Raw genomic sequence first — 16,127 nt, forward strand, 5'->3', positions numbered from 1 at the left:
GGGGTGTTGAAGATAAAAAAAAAGAAAAATGGGGGGGGGGGGGGATTTTGTTCCATAATTTAGCAGTACTCTTTCTTTTTATCTCATCACAATACATTCAGTCTGCAGCTCATGTAAAATATAATTTATTTCGTGGTGCTGTAGAATCAGCAGAAAAAGTAGTGAAGGAAACATGAATACTGTGCTATAAAATGCCTACTGCTTCAACTTTCTGTATTGTCACATGGAGCAGAATGCATTATATCTTATAGCATTATGGCTTTTTTTCCTCAGAATCATTTTCATTCCATTCAAATTGTAACATGAAGAGACACAGAGACCAGCCAAAACTCTTGAGGCACTGATCTGCAAATTGCCCATACATTGTCACAATATTTAGAGTGGGAGTTTAGAGTCTGTATAACCGTTATCCTGTAAAGAAAACCACAAAAACAGTTTTTTACGCTTAGCTGTTGGAGACAATCCAAGGCACTGAAGTTGTTTTTATTTTAGTACGCAAGCGTTTGAAGACATATCTATAATTACTGGGTGTTATCATTCAGAAGTTAAGAGTAGTAGCAGGTGAACTGGCAGTTAAATGAAGTTAAACCAGACGTACAAGTATTGGTAAGAAAGCAACAGCAGATAAAGGAATAAAAACTATAATTAAGTACACTTAGAAATGTTTCCTTTGAAGTCAATGTGTTGGCATCTGATAATGTTTTTTTGCACGCATCCACCTCCCAAAAACCTTGTCCTGTAATCAATCTATCTATCTATCTATCTATCTATCTATCTATCTATCTATCTATCTATCTGTCTGTCATTTTTGTCAGTCTATCTCCATTTTTTTCAGAAACGTCTCATTATATACTTCACTGAGTGTTTATGAGTACATGAATTATAATTGTTGTTATTGTTATTATGCAGAACACTTGTTTCTGCTTGGTGACTCATTGAGATTGTAGGTGATCATGATTGAATATTTAATTGTCAGTGTTTTGCTTGGATCCCTTACAGTGGCTGAATGACTGGAGGCACAATTTACTCACACACTTAAGGTGATTATGAACATGGATCGTTGGTTCACCTCATGCATGAAATTGGTTTATGTGATTCAGAATGTCACTTAGATGAGAGAGTTAAAGATCAGATGAACACACACACACACACACACACTCCATCTCTTTTTCACATGTGCAGTCATGCAGTCAAGTGTGGTGTTTCTGTGAAATGTGAAAAAAACAGCATATATATTTTAAATTGCATTACTTTTTAACACTTGAATTATCAAATTAACATTTGATTTTTAATGGTGGGTAAGAAAGAGTCAGATATTTTAATAAGTTTTAGGGACTGTCCTGCTACGGTTTGCAGTAATATTGTGTGTGACCTCTGAAGTATAAATGATGATCATCATCAGAAGATGAAATTAATTTACATACTTTTCAATTTACATGACTTTACACATTCCATTTTTCATTTTGTCATTTTTGAGTTTACTTTAAACCCCACAATTAACTTTACATTCTATTTCATATTTTTGAATTTAGATCGCACTGCACTTTTGACTTTTATATTCGGTTTTGCACATTTACATATATTTTTAATTTAATTCCACCTGAAATTTGACATTTGATTTTACATTACAATTTACATTTGACTTTAGTTTACGTTCCATTTTGCATTTTTAATTTACATTTGAATCTACACATTCTACTTCACATTTTAATTGTCACATCACATTTGATTTTACATTAGTTTTGCATTATACTTTACATTTTACACCTCACATTTGACTTCCCATTCCATTATGAATTAATTTTGTATTTATGTTCTACTTAGAATTTGACTTTTTTTTAAAAAAGCAGCTCAGTAGGGAGGTGAATGTGCCCACACGTGTGTTTGTTTGTAGCTGTGATTGTAATAGCATATTCTTATGCAGTATGCTAAGTGTGTGTGTGTGTGTGTGTGTATGCAGTAATGATAAAGTATTTTACCATGTTCTTTGGGAGTCTCTTGACATGCTCCTGTTGTGACTTTTATACCCAGAATCCTCTTGAAACTTTAACCCAGGTTATGTTTAATTTATACGAGATCCACGTGCTATTCTGGAGTAGATGGTGTGTGTGTGTCTGTGTGTGTGTGTGTGTGTGTGTGTGTGTCCTTGAATCCCTCTGAATTATGGCTGTTCTCTGAGTTTAGTAGGGCAGAAAATGCTGACTCGTGACTCACCGTACTGCGTCTTTATCAGAGAGATTCACAAACACAGGTTCCCATCGATGGTGTGTGGGCATTTGAGTCTGTGTGTGTGTTTGTGTGTGTTTGAGAGAGGGAAGCAGAAATCTATATAGGCCAGAGAGCCAACGCTGACTCAGGTGGAAAAGTAGGGCATTGTGGGTAGTAGACACAGTGATGACATAAAGGTAGAGAGTAAAGGAAAAAAAATCAGTAAGAATAAAGTATGGATGGAATGGAACGAAATATAGAAAGATAGAAGACTGAAAGAGTGTGAGGATATCAGTCCACACTGCTGCATTCGAGGTCACCTTGATACACAGAGAATACAAAGAGCCCTTTATTACACACAGAAATCACACTCACAATCTGTGGTTTGTTGACTGACATCACAGGTGAGATTTAATTGTGCCAAAACTGCATTGCATAACCTAGAATGCTCAATTTCAGTGATGTTTTTGTGTGTTGGAAAACTTTAAAAGTTTATCATGTTAGTTTCCCGACTTTGGGGAAGTTGTGGCCTAATGGTTAGAGAGTCAGACTCGTGACCCAAAGGTTGCGGGTTCGAGTCTCGTACCGGCAGGGATTGTGGGTGGGGGGAGTGAATGTGCAGCGCTCTCTCCACCTTCAATACCACGACTGAGGTGCCCTTGAACAAGGCATCGAACCCCCAAACTGCTCCCCGGGCGCCGCAGCATAAATGGCTGCCCACTGCTCCGGGTGTGTGTTCACGGTGTGTTTGTTCACTGCTGTGTGTGTGCACTAAGGATGGGTTAAATGCAGAGCACTAATTCCTAGTATAGGTAACCATACTTGGCCACACGTCACTCACTCACTTTAGCAACAACATAACTGAGAATACCTACAGGATGAACAGTAGTGATGCCTAAACGGATTTTAGTCTGGTGTATGGGTAGGTTAAGAACCACTGAGACGAAAACCACTTTGTGGTCTTGTGATTTAGACTCTTGACCTGAAGATTATTTAAGGGGTTAAAGTGGACACACTATAGTGCTTAATCCTGTTTACAAGACAAGCAGGGTGAGTGTGAGAGAGAAGGAGCTAAAAGATCTGTAATGCATGGTCTCAAGTTGCTTTTATAAAAAGACAGCAAATGCAATATGATCAAAGACAGCAATGTTTATTAAACTGTCCATTATGTATTACATTTTTATATATTACATTTTTCTAAATAAAAGCTGAAATATAGTTTGATAGTATCATATTAGAAAACAATTATATTAATATTTTAATTATACTATTATTACCTGTTATTACCCTAATACCACTAATGTGATAAATATATAATATTATACGATTATTTATATATATACATATTATATAAATTTTATTATATATATATGAAGAGTTCATTTGCAAAAAGAGATAACTCAGTTTTTAACAATTTTCAATTTTTTCAAGTTTTTTCATTGTGCATTCCAATTAATCTTAAAAAAACTGCAGTTGGTTTATTTTGATTAAGTAAAAATAACTAAAAAAAATACAACTAAATGACACAATAAAACAAAATAAAAACAGGATAACATAATACAAAACATTGTTTTTGAAAATGGTATATATATATATATATATATATATATATATATATATATATATATATATATATAGTATTGAATAAATAAAACATATCTGAAAGAAGAGAAATTAAAGGATAAAGGACGGGCAAAAGTAACAAAATGTGAAATTCAATAATAAACTTTAAAGGGGTCATATCTGACAGGGCATCATCACAGTATGGTGAGGGGCGTAACATTTCCGTCTCACGCTTGAGGTATTCGGCCAATCACAACGCACTGGATAGCTGTCCATTCACAGCACACCTCGCTTTTTCAGACCGATGAGCTTTGTAAAAATCGACGCGTTTCAGAAAGGCTGAAGGGCATAGAGGAGAAACAATAATGTACAGTATGTGGAAAAGAATGTGTTTTTTTAACCTTAAACCGCATAAACAAATTTCATTACACCAAATACACAAAATAATGTTCTTTTTAGCAGCATCATATGACTCCTTTAAGTATAAATAGTGTTAAAGGAATCCCTTTAAATATAAATACAAAACCAAAAAGGGCAGAGACAGAAGTAATAGAGAAATTAGAAACAGAATCTTCATGAATTTTAATTTCATTCTGGCTTCGTTTTGCTTTGTTGAAGTTGATGTCAGTGCAAACACTGAGAACTTTGTTGGCAAAATGTGTAAATTGTCTGTGTTTGTGCCAGTGTAAATAATGCCCCACCTAACCCAGTGCAGGACAGACACTTAAACAGATGGAGAAAAGTAATCAAACCGAACTGATGTGAGAGCATGTTTTGGCTCTTTTTACTCCTGATGTCAGTGGATGAGCATGTAGTTGTGTGTAAATGTCAGGCTGATAGTGTCCATGATCTTTCTTTGATGAACAATGATTTCTGATTTGAAACGGCTTCAAACACACAGGCTGGTAATTGAGCCATGGCTTAGTGAGTATTGCAATTGCTAGGGACAATTGCATATACTAAGGTAAGCATTACTATGCTATTAATTATACTTTTAGTTATGGATTTGAATAATAAAGACCCTTAGACTTATATTCAGAGGCATAGGTTAATAAAAATCTGTATCTGTAAACAGCAGTACCATAGTAGATTAAGCAAGTGATGTTTATCAATTAAGGAAAGTTGGAAAGAGTAAATGGATCACCTAAGTCTTTCTCCTCTCGTGTGTGTGTGTTAAGCCTAGAAGAGTGTGTGAGAGTGGCTGCTGGTCATGTTTGCGTGTGCACTGAAGAGAACTTTTGTTTCTGAACCATAAATGCAGCTGAGTTGCTATGTTAATTTGCTACTGAATGGACGTGGAGAGTCAAAATAAGGTCAGAGCTCTTTGGATATCTGACAGACGGCTGTGCTTAATCAAAAAATGTGCTCTGTTGAGGACGTTGGCTGTGACATTGAACATGAACAGCAGGAACTTTGAGTCAGTCCCAGTGCAGAACAAAATAATTCATGTGACAGTGAAGAGGAGTGTCTTCCTGGACTAAAAACTAAAGTGCACCATGTTCCCATTTATGGTAAGAAAGCAATTTAGAGTTACATTAGAAAGGTGCACATGCTTGATTATGTTTATGATTTACAGAGCCTCTAAAATTATGGCAAGTGCAAAAAAATTATTTAAATGCTTTTGCATTGCAAAAGTTTTATGATGGAACTAATGCAAAGTTTTCCTGGGGAACATAATAGTTTTGTTTATATTATTACATATTATCTTACATACTTTATATATTGAAAAGGATCGTTTTAATGAAGGGCGTTGTGATTTTATATAACCAGTGCTTGCCTATGCAAATATACGCTGTGCTTGCCCATGCAAAACTCACCACCACTATGTGGGTTTTGCCCTGCAGTTTAGGTGTGTATGTTGTTTTAAATGCATTGATATGTGGTTTAGAACAACAATATACAGTATGTAATGGAAGGTACATTACATTTTGAATGCGCAGAAATATACTAGAATGTAATTTGTAATGTGAATGTGCCTCAGCTAGGTCAAAGGTCATTATCACCCACATTGAATTTGGGTTCAAGGGGTCAACAAGATTTTGATATAATGAGCTGTCATATTAAGGTGCGTGTGAGTATGTGAATCTGTCATCTTCATAGAGGTCAAACTGTAGGTCAACACTCTTTGCTTGTATCAGTCCTGGCATCTTATCTGATCATTTGTGCAGTGTGGGTTTGTACTGTGTTGGTGTTAATTGGAATTTATAATGATGTTGATGGTGTAAGTGTACACTATCATTCAAAAGTTTGGTGTCAGTCTGTTTATTATGTTTTTTGTTTTTTAAATGTCTCTTCTGCTCACTAAGGCTGCATTTATTTGATCAAGCATACACTAATAACAGTAAAATTGTGAATTATTATTCAAATTTAAAATAACAGTGTTCTATTTAAATATATTTAAAAAATGTAATTTATTCAAAGATGGCCCACTCCAGTCTTCAGTGTCACATCATCTGTCAGAAATCATTCTAAAATGCTGATTTAGTGTTGTGCTGCTTGTAATTTTTGTGGAAACCGAGATATTCTTTTATTTGAATTATTTAAAATTACAAATATTTTGCATTAGGTTTTATCTCCTGGCACATTTTGTAACGCTACAAAATGTGAATCTGACCTTGTGACTATTGTTTTAAGAAGACTAACCAATAGTTTTTATATTTAGGTCTACTCATGCCTCTGTGCTGTTAAAATCAGAATGAATACGTTTCCATGGTATTCAGACACGTGAGAAAATGTGTTTCTATGGTGTTCAGCTCTATAAAAAGAAGCTCTTCAAAAATGCTTAGACCGCTGATCATTGTTCATTACGCAGTAGATAGTTTAAATTAAATTCTGACAGTGTGAAGCACGCATGAATGCATATTTCGTGTTTGATCATTGATTCAGCATATGGCTGCCTCTGCGTTTGGGATGTTTTGTAGCTTTGCATTTGCACAAGGTGAGCTAGAATAACTCAGCATGTGTGCAAATGCTCACAGGATTAGGCCTGTTTGATTAGCCAACAGCTGTTAGCATCTGTAAGTGTGTGTGTGTTCTCTGGCTGAAATTTGACTGTGACTCAAATGGAGTCACATCCTGCTATTTATAATTACACCCTTGTGTGTTTTTCTCTCATCTTTCTGGCTTGCTTGCACACACATTAAAGGAATAGTTCACAATGAAAATTTGCTGAAAAGTTACTCATCCTCAGGCCATGCAAGATGTAGATGAGTTTGTTTCTTCATCAGAACAGATTTGGAGAAATTTAGCATTAAATCACTCCTCTGCAGTGAATGGGTGCCGTCAGAATGAGTCCAAACAGCTGATAAAAGCATCACAATAATCCACACGACTCCAATCCATCAATTAACATCTTGTGAAGTGAAAAGCTACATGTTTGTAAGAAACAAATGCATAATTTTTTTTATGCATTTATGCGATATTTTACTGTAAACCATCGCTTCTGGCCAAAATCCATAATCCATATAACGCTGCCTCCAGTGAAAATTTCCATCCCTTGCTGTCCTCTCACATCAAAATCCACCGATATATTTGTTCAAAACGGTTTTGGACTGTTTTTACTAGGGATGCGCCGATCCGATATTCATATCGGGTATCGGCTCCGATAATGCCATTTTTCTCGGATCGGGTATCGATCAGAGAGAGCCGATCCAAATCCGAGATTTTTTTTTTTTTCTCTCCGACTGTTCGAATTATTCAGTGTTACTTCTGAAGCCAGATTATAGGTTAACCCTAAGTTCATGGTTACCAAGTTTTAATTCTAATTACTAAACTTCTATTATTAAAAAATACTTGATTAACATATTATAATGCTTGACTGCTTGACTGACTGATATTAAGAGTGTACTTTCAGATATTTAAAAAGCTGTACCATAACTTATATTTATATATATATTAAAAATATATACTGTATACTAGTCTATATTTTTTCATATTTGTTTATTTTATTTTTCTTTATAATGAAGTAGTCTGTATCTAGTAGATTGTGAAAGAATCATTATCAGTTCCACACACAGAGATATATAAATTCGACATTTATTTAAATTAGGGAAAAAAACTTCACTGGTATCGGATCGGTATCTGTATTGGCCAATACTGAACCCTAGGTATCGGAATCGGTATCGGAGGCGAAAAAGGCGGATCGGAGCATCCCTAGTTTTTACTTGTAAATGGTGCTTGATCTGTGCATATTTCTTTCCTGATTCAGACAAGATGACTTTTTTATACTAGAGAAAGTCTCATATTTTAGCCAGAAGCAATGGTTTGAAGTTAAAAACATCTTAATGGTGGATTTGCTTATTACAAACACATTCTGATGGCACATTCTGAACTCTCATTCTGACAGCACCCCATATTGAGAACACTAATCACATTGCATGAGACATAAACAGCAGTAAACTCTCGATCAGTTACATAAGTTTCCAGACTCTGCCTTGTTTTGTGGCCGGGGCATCACAGAGACATTCTTGGCCCTTCGTTAATGGACAACACAAAGCCACATTGATCAGAAGGTCTGTGTGAATGAGACGGACATTAGACACAGACACCCTCGCGGGTCCTCCTCATCCTCATGGGTCCTGGTGCACAATGGGGTCTACTGTGGGTCCACTGCCCCCAAGAAGAGGCGGACACACTGATCCACACACACATAGATGGTTGGTCATCCTCAGTAATGAAGTTTTGTCCCCATGTGAAGTCAGCTGGACAGTCTGTTCTTGTCTCAGTGATGTCCTGCGTGTGAGAATGTGAACAACTGGAGGAAGTGTATGAGAGACTTAGACGTGTCATGTGGTTGTCATACGGTGCAGACTTTCAAGAATTGAGCCAGGTCTTCACGTGGCTGCAATTAGAGGTTTTTCTGGGATGTGGAGCTAAATCAAATATTCTCTGGACTGGGACGGACCTCTGAGAAGCAAAGCAAAGGGATCGAGATATCTTCTGGCTGAGAACATTGATTTAAAAAAAAGTATTTGGAGCTTATCCTAGAATGTGGACATTGCATGTGGACATGTCGACATTCCTGTTAAGGATGTTCCAATTTTTGGAAAGCGGATGTGCATTTTGGCTATAGTGTGCAAACATTTGATGTTAACAACTTTGTTTTCCTCGTATTTGAAGTTGTCATTGGTTTATGTTGAGTTAGTTGTTTTGGTTTGACTGCATAAGCCATCATGACACTGGCAGCAAGACTCGATGACCTGGAAACGACTCTGGAGCACATGCTAATGGACGTGTTTGTAAGTCAAATTATGTTATTTTTCTCTTTTTGGCATTCAAGCAGGGGTTTTCACAGCAATGCCATAGAAAAAGCATTTTGGGTTCCTCAAAGAACCTTTTTTTTTCTTAGTGTGAAGAACATTTTTATACTCTGAATAATTGTTTCCACTAAAAGGTTCATTGCAAAGGTTCCATGGATGTTAAAAGTTTCTTTATTGAACCACAGATGCCAATAAATAACCTTTATTTTTAAGAGTGTTAATGTTGTGCCAAAAATACCATGATACCATTTTGCATGTGACACCATGTTATTCTTTGAAGCAACTTGGGATACCATTTAAATACCTACTTATCATCATGATATATATATATCAAAGTACCATATTATTAACATTTGTTATTGCCACTGTCTATATCACATTTTTAAATACACTCTTTAAAATGAAGATTCTTTATTGGCATCTAAGGGTGCCAAGTAGAATTTGTCAAATCCATGTAACATTGCACAATAGGTTCTTATTGTGGGAAAAAATTATTCTTTAGATTATTAAAATGTACTTCACACTAACGAAAAAGTGTCTTTAAAGAGATTTCAAAGGTTCTTTGGGGAGCCTAGAATTGTTCTTTGTTTTTGGAAACATTATTTCATATAGATTATAAGTAAATATAGTTTAAATAAAAAATTAAAATAAAGTGTGTGTTATCATTTACCCATGCTGTTCTAAAGCTGTATGACTTTCTTTCTTCTATGTAACCCAAAAGAAGATATTTTGAAAGCGAAAGCGTTTCTTCAAAATATCTTCTTTTGCATTACACAGAAAAAAACTAAGTAATACAGGTTTAGGATGACATGGGAGTATAAATGATGAATTTTCATTTTGGGTGAACTATCCCTTTAGGGCTTGAGTTGTTTTTTATCTGATCTTGACTTGTGCTCAAACATGTGTTTCATCAGTGTCTGCAAGGTGATGAAAATGATGATGCCGATGAAAAAGTTTATGCTGAAGTTTCACTGCTGTAAATAATTCAGTCATCTCACCTGAGTGACACACCGCAGGCCTAACAGATGCTTGAGACTTTTGCAGTGCATTCTGGTAGTTTGTGTGTGTGTGTTCAGTTGTGCATGTGTGCCAGTTAAAGAAAAACTGCTATAATTTCCATGATTATGATTGCACTGAAACACAAAGGCCTGAATTTTAAGTAAGGATTAAGGATTGACTTCAATGTAATGTTGCTGATATACCTTTCTAAAAGAGATTTTAGCCTTGTGAATGATAAAACAAGTGGAAAAATCCCATAGACTTACATTGAAGGAGGGATTTGCGCTTGAGGATTGATTCTTTTCTATTGGGGTAGTAAAAAAACACACACGCACAGAACATGTTAGCAACTGCATAGAAACACCCTGGTAAGCACCCAGAACTTTGCAGTCTTTAAAAAAAACTAGTTGTGTGTGTGTGTGTGCGCGCGTTTTTGTGACAAATGAGGACATAAATTTGTATAATGACAAGGGTATAACATAGGTATTACAAGGAGAAGGTGACTTTTCAGGACATTACCCCATGTCCCCACTTTTCAAAACGCTTATAAATCACACAGAATGGAGTGTATTGAAAATCTGAAATAGCAGAAAGTTTCCTGTGAGGGGTAGGTTTAGGGGTAGGGTTGGTAAAGGGCAATAGAATATACGGTCTGTACAGTAGAAAAACCATTACGCCTATGGAGAGTCCCCACTTTTCACAAAAACAAACCTGTGTGTGTGTGTTTGTGTGTGTAAATGAAAGATAGCTCATATTTGAATACAATCCGCATGTCTTTCCTTCTTTCTGTTTAATGACTGTTTAATAATCATAGTGTGGATTGTGTAGTCACTGAGAGCCTAACAGCATATGTGCTTCTGCTGTCTCTCATCAAGAGGCTGCGGTGCCTTCAGGAAATCTAAGAACAAAGCTCTGATTATTTTTACCCAACCGGTTCATAATCCCTTTATTTTAATCTCCGGACGTAAGATATTTCAACAATGCCGCTGATGTTATTTTTGGAAAAGATTAATTTAGTTCCACAAAAAAGTTTCAGTCTGTCAGATTAAATGCTGGTTTTGGTGATGCGCAATGTTCTGTTGTCAGATCTTTTAGGAACAAAGAATGAAGGTTATTTTCCCAGAGGTGTATGCTGTCCCAAATCAAAAACATTTGATATAAGGATGTGATGTAATTGTACTCTGAAGTAAATAAGAATTTGAGGTAGATGCTCTGGAGTCTGTATGTTATACACTCTGTTTAAAAGTTTGGGGTTTGGTTATAGTGTTTTATTTTTTTTAATTAATTTATTTATTTTTATTTTTATTCTTATGTTTTTTTACCAAAAATACAGCAAAATTGTGAAATAATATTACAAATAATTTTAAATAATTGTTTTTTATTTTAACATATTTCAAAATGCAATTTTGTGATGTTTAATATTTTTGTGGAAACGGTCATACATTTTTTTCAGGATCCTTTGATGAACAGAAAATTCAAAAGAACAACATTTATCTAAATTATAAATCTTTTATAACATTATAAATGTCTTTACTATCATTTCTGATCAATTTGATCGGTCCTGGCTGAATAAAAGTATTCATCCAAATAAAAAAATCTGTCTTACTATGTAATTACATTTTTTATCATGTATTATTTAAATATCGCACTGCGTGTGTGTGTGTGTGTGTGTGTGTGTGTGTGAGTTGATGATTCAGTAGTTCTGATGGCAGAGGGCATGGGCAGTAGTCTGTCACTGGTCACCATGGGAACAGTTGGGTGGTGTAAAGGGCAAAGCTGGCCGTGACTCCATTTTATTGCCCCTCTATCTCACACACACACACACACACACACACACACACACACATATTTGCACAGTGTATATGTGAGTCTCCCAAGAGTAAGAACGGCCAACTAGAGGACAGGGTGAACCCAGTCACTAAAGAATGAGCGATAAACTCCATTGTGCGTGTTTGTTTGCCTTTGGCTTGTGTGTTTGGCAGTGCTGTAGTGTTGTGCTGTATTCAGTGATTTCTATTGTAAATGCACCTCACACACACGGCATTGTTCCAATGTTTCAGCCTGAAGAAACTGCAGGTTCTTTCTTCATGTTTCCAGCTCACAAAGCAGCGACAACCAGCATTCAAACGTTTCACTGGGGACAAAACACTCTGTCCCTCTCGCTGTTGTGGTTTATTTGGCTTTTATTGAATAGGGTTTTGGAAGATCCTTATGTGCCTTCGTCATGTGTTATGTAAGACGTCTTTTAGTTTGTGTACCGATGAAGGGGGCGACTCCCATGTATTGTCTCGCATTGATTTTTCTTCCACTTTGATATGCAAAGGAATCATATCACAAAAAAGAGGATTTTCCATGCTGTAAAGCCTTTATGTATTGAAATGGTGAATTTTTATTTTACAATATGATTGTTTTTTATCTCACAATTGGAAACTTTTTTCCTATAATTGAAACTTATTATGCTGTATCTCATAAATGCAACTGTATTTTCTGTCATTGTGTCTTTATATCTTGCACTATAACTTTATATACAAAGATTACTGAAAAGAGGTGCTCTACCAACGAAAGAAGAAGTGCAACCAAAAATCTAAAGGCCATGTCAGTTAGAAAAGGTGCAGCACTCACTCTTGAAGAGATCAAAACTTTATTGGTTAAAATGACGCTTCGGCCATTATCAAGGCCTTCATCAGACATCACTATACTATAACTTTTTATCTCAAAATTACAACTATATTTCTTGTAGCTACAACCTTAAATCTTACAATTTTGAATTGTTATCTTACAATGTAACTTTTTATATACTTTCAGCTTAATTTCAGATACCAGAAACTTTTTATATCTCATAAATGCAACTTTGTTTCCCATAATTGTGACTTATTTTTTTCATAATCACTTTATTTCTTACAGTTGCAACTATTTTTTGTAACTACAGCTTTACATGCTTACAATTTTGACTTTTTATCTTACATGACTTTTTATCTCACACAAATTTTTATATCTCATAAATGCAAATTTATTTCCTATAATTGTAACATTATTTCTTACACTATGACATTTTGTCTAAAGATGGAACTTTATTTCTCTCCACTACAACCTTAAATCTTACACTGAAAAAAATTATACTACATTTTTAAGGTAAGTGGTTGCAAAAAATTGATTTTAGCTACATTTAAATAAAAAAAATTGTTGAAAGTTAGTCAACTAAATTTGTTTATTTAAATGTAGCTAAAATAAATTGATTGCAACCACTTACCTTAAAAAAAATTGTAAATTCAATTAATCATTTTTTTCAGTGTTCAATTGTGACTTTATATCTTACAATATTACTTTTTATTGCACAATTGCACCTATATTTGCCATTCTTGCACTTTTTATATCTAATAAATAGAAATGTATTGCAACTCTAATTGCAACTTTGTATTGTACACCATGAATATTCTTTGAACAATTGAAATTTTCCATAACTCTTATCTCATAAAATTGATATCCCATTAATGCAACTTTATTTCCCCTAATTGTGACTTTATATCTTACACTATGACTTCATATCTAACAAATGTGTTTTTTCTCTCATAACTACCTTAAATCTTACAATTGTAACTAGGGATGCACCGATACCACTTTTTCCAGTACTCACCCGATACCGATACTTTTATTTTTGGTACTTGCCGATACCGAGTACCGACACCGATATTATTTTAGTTGTTGACTCAGATGCCCCCCGTTGTCCAACACAATTGTTGAAGGCTCGTCCAAAATAGGCTAAGAAGGTATTTTCATTATTTTTGCTGTATTATGAAAAAAACAAAAACGCTTGTTTTTAAAAAAAAATGTTATTAACAGAAACCAGTATATGTAATGGATATATAATGAAACAGGCAAATTCAATTAATTAATCATTAAATGAATTTATTTTGTGATTCCAGAAAAAAAGATATGTTCTAAAACGAAAACTATTGAACTATGTTCAATGAAAAAATAAAAGGGAAAAGCTTGAACATTTTTTGGGGGGGGAATTGTAAAAAATATATTTTCATTTTATTTAGATTAGTTAAATTATTTGAATATATGAATAATATTTTAAAGGTATTTTAATGCAGTAAAACATTACTATCTATCTTTTGGAACAACGTTTCTGAGTGGAGTGTATCCATGATGTCTTGTAGGGATATTTCACCCCAAAATAAAAATTCTCTCATCATTTACTCACTGTCATGATGGTACAAATTCTTTCTTTCTTTCTTTCTTTCTTTCTTTCTTTCTTTCTTTCTTTCTTTCTTTCTTTCTTTCTTTCTTTGTTGATACAATGAAAGTCAGTGGTGTCCAGTGTTGTTCAGGACATCACTGACTTCCATTCTATGAAAAAAAAAGAAACTGAAAATTTCTTCAAACTACCTTTAATTTTTTTCACAGAAGAAAGTAAATCATACAGGTTTGGAACAACATGAGTATGTGATGACATAATTTACATTTTGGGGTAAATGATCCCTTTAAAATGCAGTTGAAGCATGCAACTCACTAGAGTTTTGTCTTCTAAGATTGAATCAGATGGTTTCTTAAACATTACAGGAATGTTTTTGTAATATAAGCTCTATCATAAACACAACAGTACGTCACCTCGTTCCAGTGCAGTTTCAATTTCCATAAAACTCACTAAATACTACACTCTTAAAAATAATGGTTCCAAAAGGATGTTTTCACAGTGATGCCATAGAAGAACCATTCAATGAACAGTTCTTAAAAGAACCATTTATTTTCTTAGTGTGAAGAACATTTAAAAATTCTAAAGATGTTCGTGTGTGCTGGTTTTTGTTTGTGTGTGTGTGTGTGTGTGTGTGTGTGTGTGTGTGTGTGTAGTCTGTCTGGTGAAAGCAGCCATGGGATTTACAGCTAATCTGAACAGCAGATGGCAAAACATCAGATATTCTGTTTGAGCAGGAGAATGGATATTTTACAGCACACACACACACACACTTTATCCCTCATCATAAACATTGACATATACAATGCTTTGCTTTCTAAACACATGCATACATTTTTGTGCAGCGTCACGTGACTCACGTGTGTGTATGTGATAATACTCATATTAATCCAGTGACCTGAATTGAGTTTGACTGGAGGAGGTGAGACTGACGTATCTGGAGTGCACACGCCATTCCACGGCTACTTCCAGAGACAGAAAGAGAGAGAGAGACAACAACCTCCCTCCCTTCTGCTCGCTCTCTCACTCACACGCGCTTCTCCTGAGGAAGCAGTATGAAAGCCGACACAGTATGGGCTGAAGACCATAGTGAGGACGCCCACCGCTGAAAGACACAGAGGCAAAACGGACAGAAAGAGTGCAAGAAACACCAACAAAGAAAGTGCGAACACATTGAAAAGCAGAACCAGGCTGGAAAATTGGCTGGAGGGAGCCGTGGAGACGGAGCGAGAGAGAGGAACAGCCCGTCTGTCTGTAGTGGGACAGCAGACGCCGAACGCTCGTGGACCAGACGCTCACACTCACACCATGGTGGTCCAGGCGGCCGTAACGCCCAGTAGAACCCGCAGGCTTCTCCTCAAGCTGCCGGTGGGGACACTGAGGCGAAATAGCGAGGACAGGGTAAGACGTGAGACGATCCGTGAATCTTGTGTGTTTTTGAATGCTGGCTCAAGGTTATCAAGGGCTGCCAATAGCGGCACTTGTGTGTTAGTTTGTCTGCAGCTGAGGAGACAATGGAGATAATAAGACTTTTATGTGTTGGCATGATGGATGTGCACCTGCGTGCGTGCTTTACAGGGAATCTCAGTGAATTGTGTTGTTCTCATGCTTCATATGGCTCTTATGAGGGTCACTGTCACGATTATGGCTTTCTGAGGTCTGTGACAGTTTGAATGACAGTGTTGTGTAATAGTGTTTGTTCACTGAAGATACTGGTATCAGGTAAACATTACCCCAAAACACGCAGCAACCTGCCGAGTTATGTGAATCACGTTAGCAGACAAAATACGACGAGCTTCACCTCACTGCACTGACTGTCATTTACTGGAACTGCCACAGGGTAAAAGTTCTGTCCATACAGATGTGTGTGTGTGTGTGTGTGTGTGTGTGTATACGCATTT

General features: G+C 35.7%; 1 protein-coding gene across 7 annotated transcripts in view; it reads left to right on the forward strand.

Annotated features, from left to right (window-relative positions):
• Nucleotides 1–16,127, forward strand: part of frmd4a (FERM domain containing 4A) — a 156,729-nt gene that overhangs the window by 49,193 nt on the left and 91,409 nt on the right. For 4 of the 7 annotated variants that reach the window (XM_016243326.1, XM_016243334.1, XM_016243347.1 and 1 more), the window contains exon 1: nt 15,142–15,627. The exons of 2 other annotated variants lie outside the window; for them this stretch is intronic. In XM_016243326.1, coding sequence (XP_016098812.1) covers nt 15,535–15,627 — 93 coding nt within the window. In that variant the 5' untranslated portion in view covers nt 15,142–15,534. Of the gene's footprint in view, nt 1–8,803; nt 9,009–15,141; nt 15,628–16,127 lie in introns of those variants that run through there. One more of the 7 variants, XM_016243339.1, reaches the window with a different exon arrangement.

The sequence above is a fragment of the Sinocyclocheilus grahami genome, unplaced genomic scaffold (genome assembly GCF_001515645.1).
Source record: "Sinocyclocheilus grahami isolate Dianchi unplaced genomic scaffold, SAMN03320097.WGS_v1.1 scaffold22.1, whole genome shotgun sequence".
Classification (NCBI taxonomy): Eukaryota; Metazoa; Chordata; class Actinopteri; order Cypriniformes; family Cyprinidae; genus Sinocyclocheilus; species Sinocyclocheilus grahami.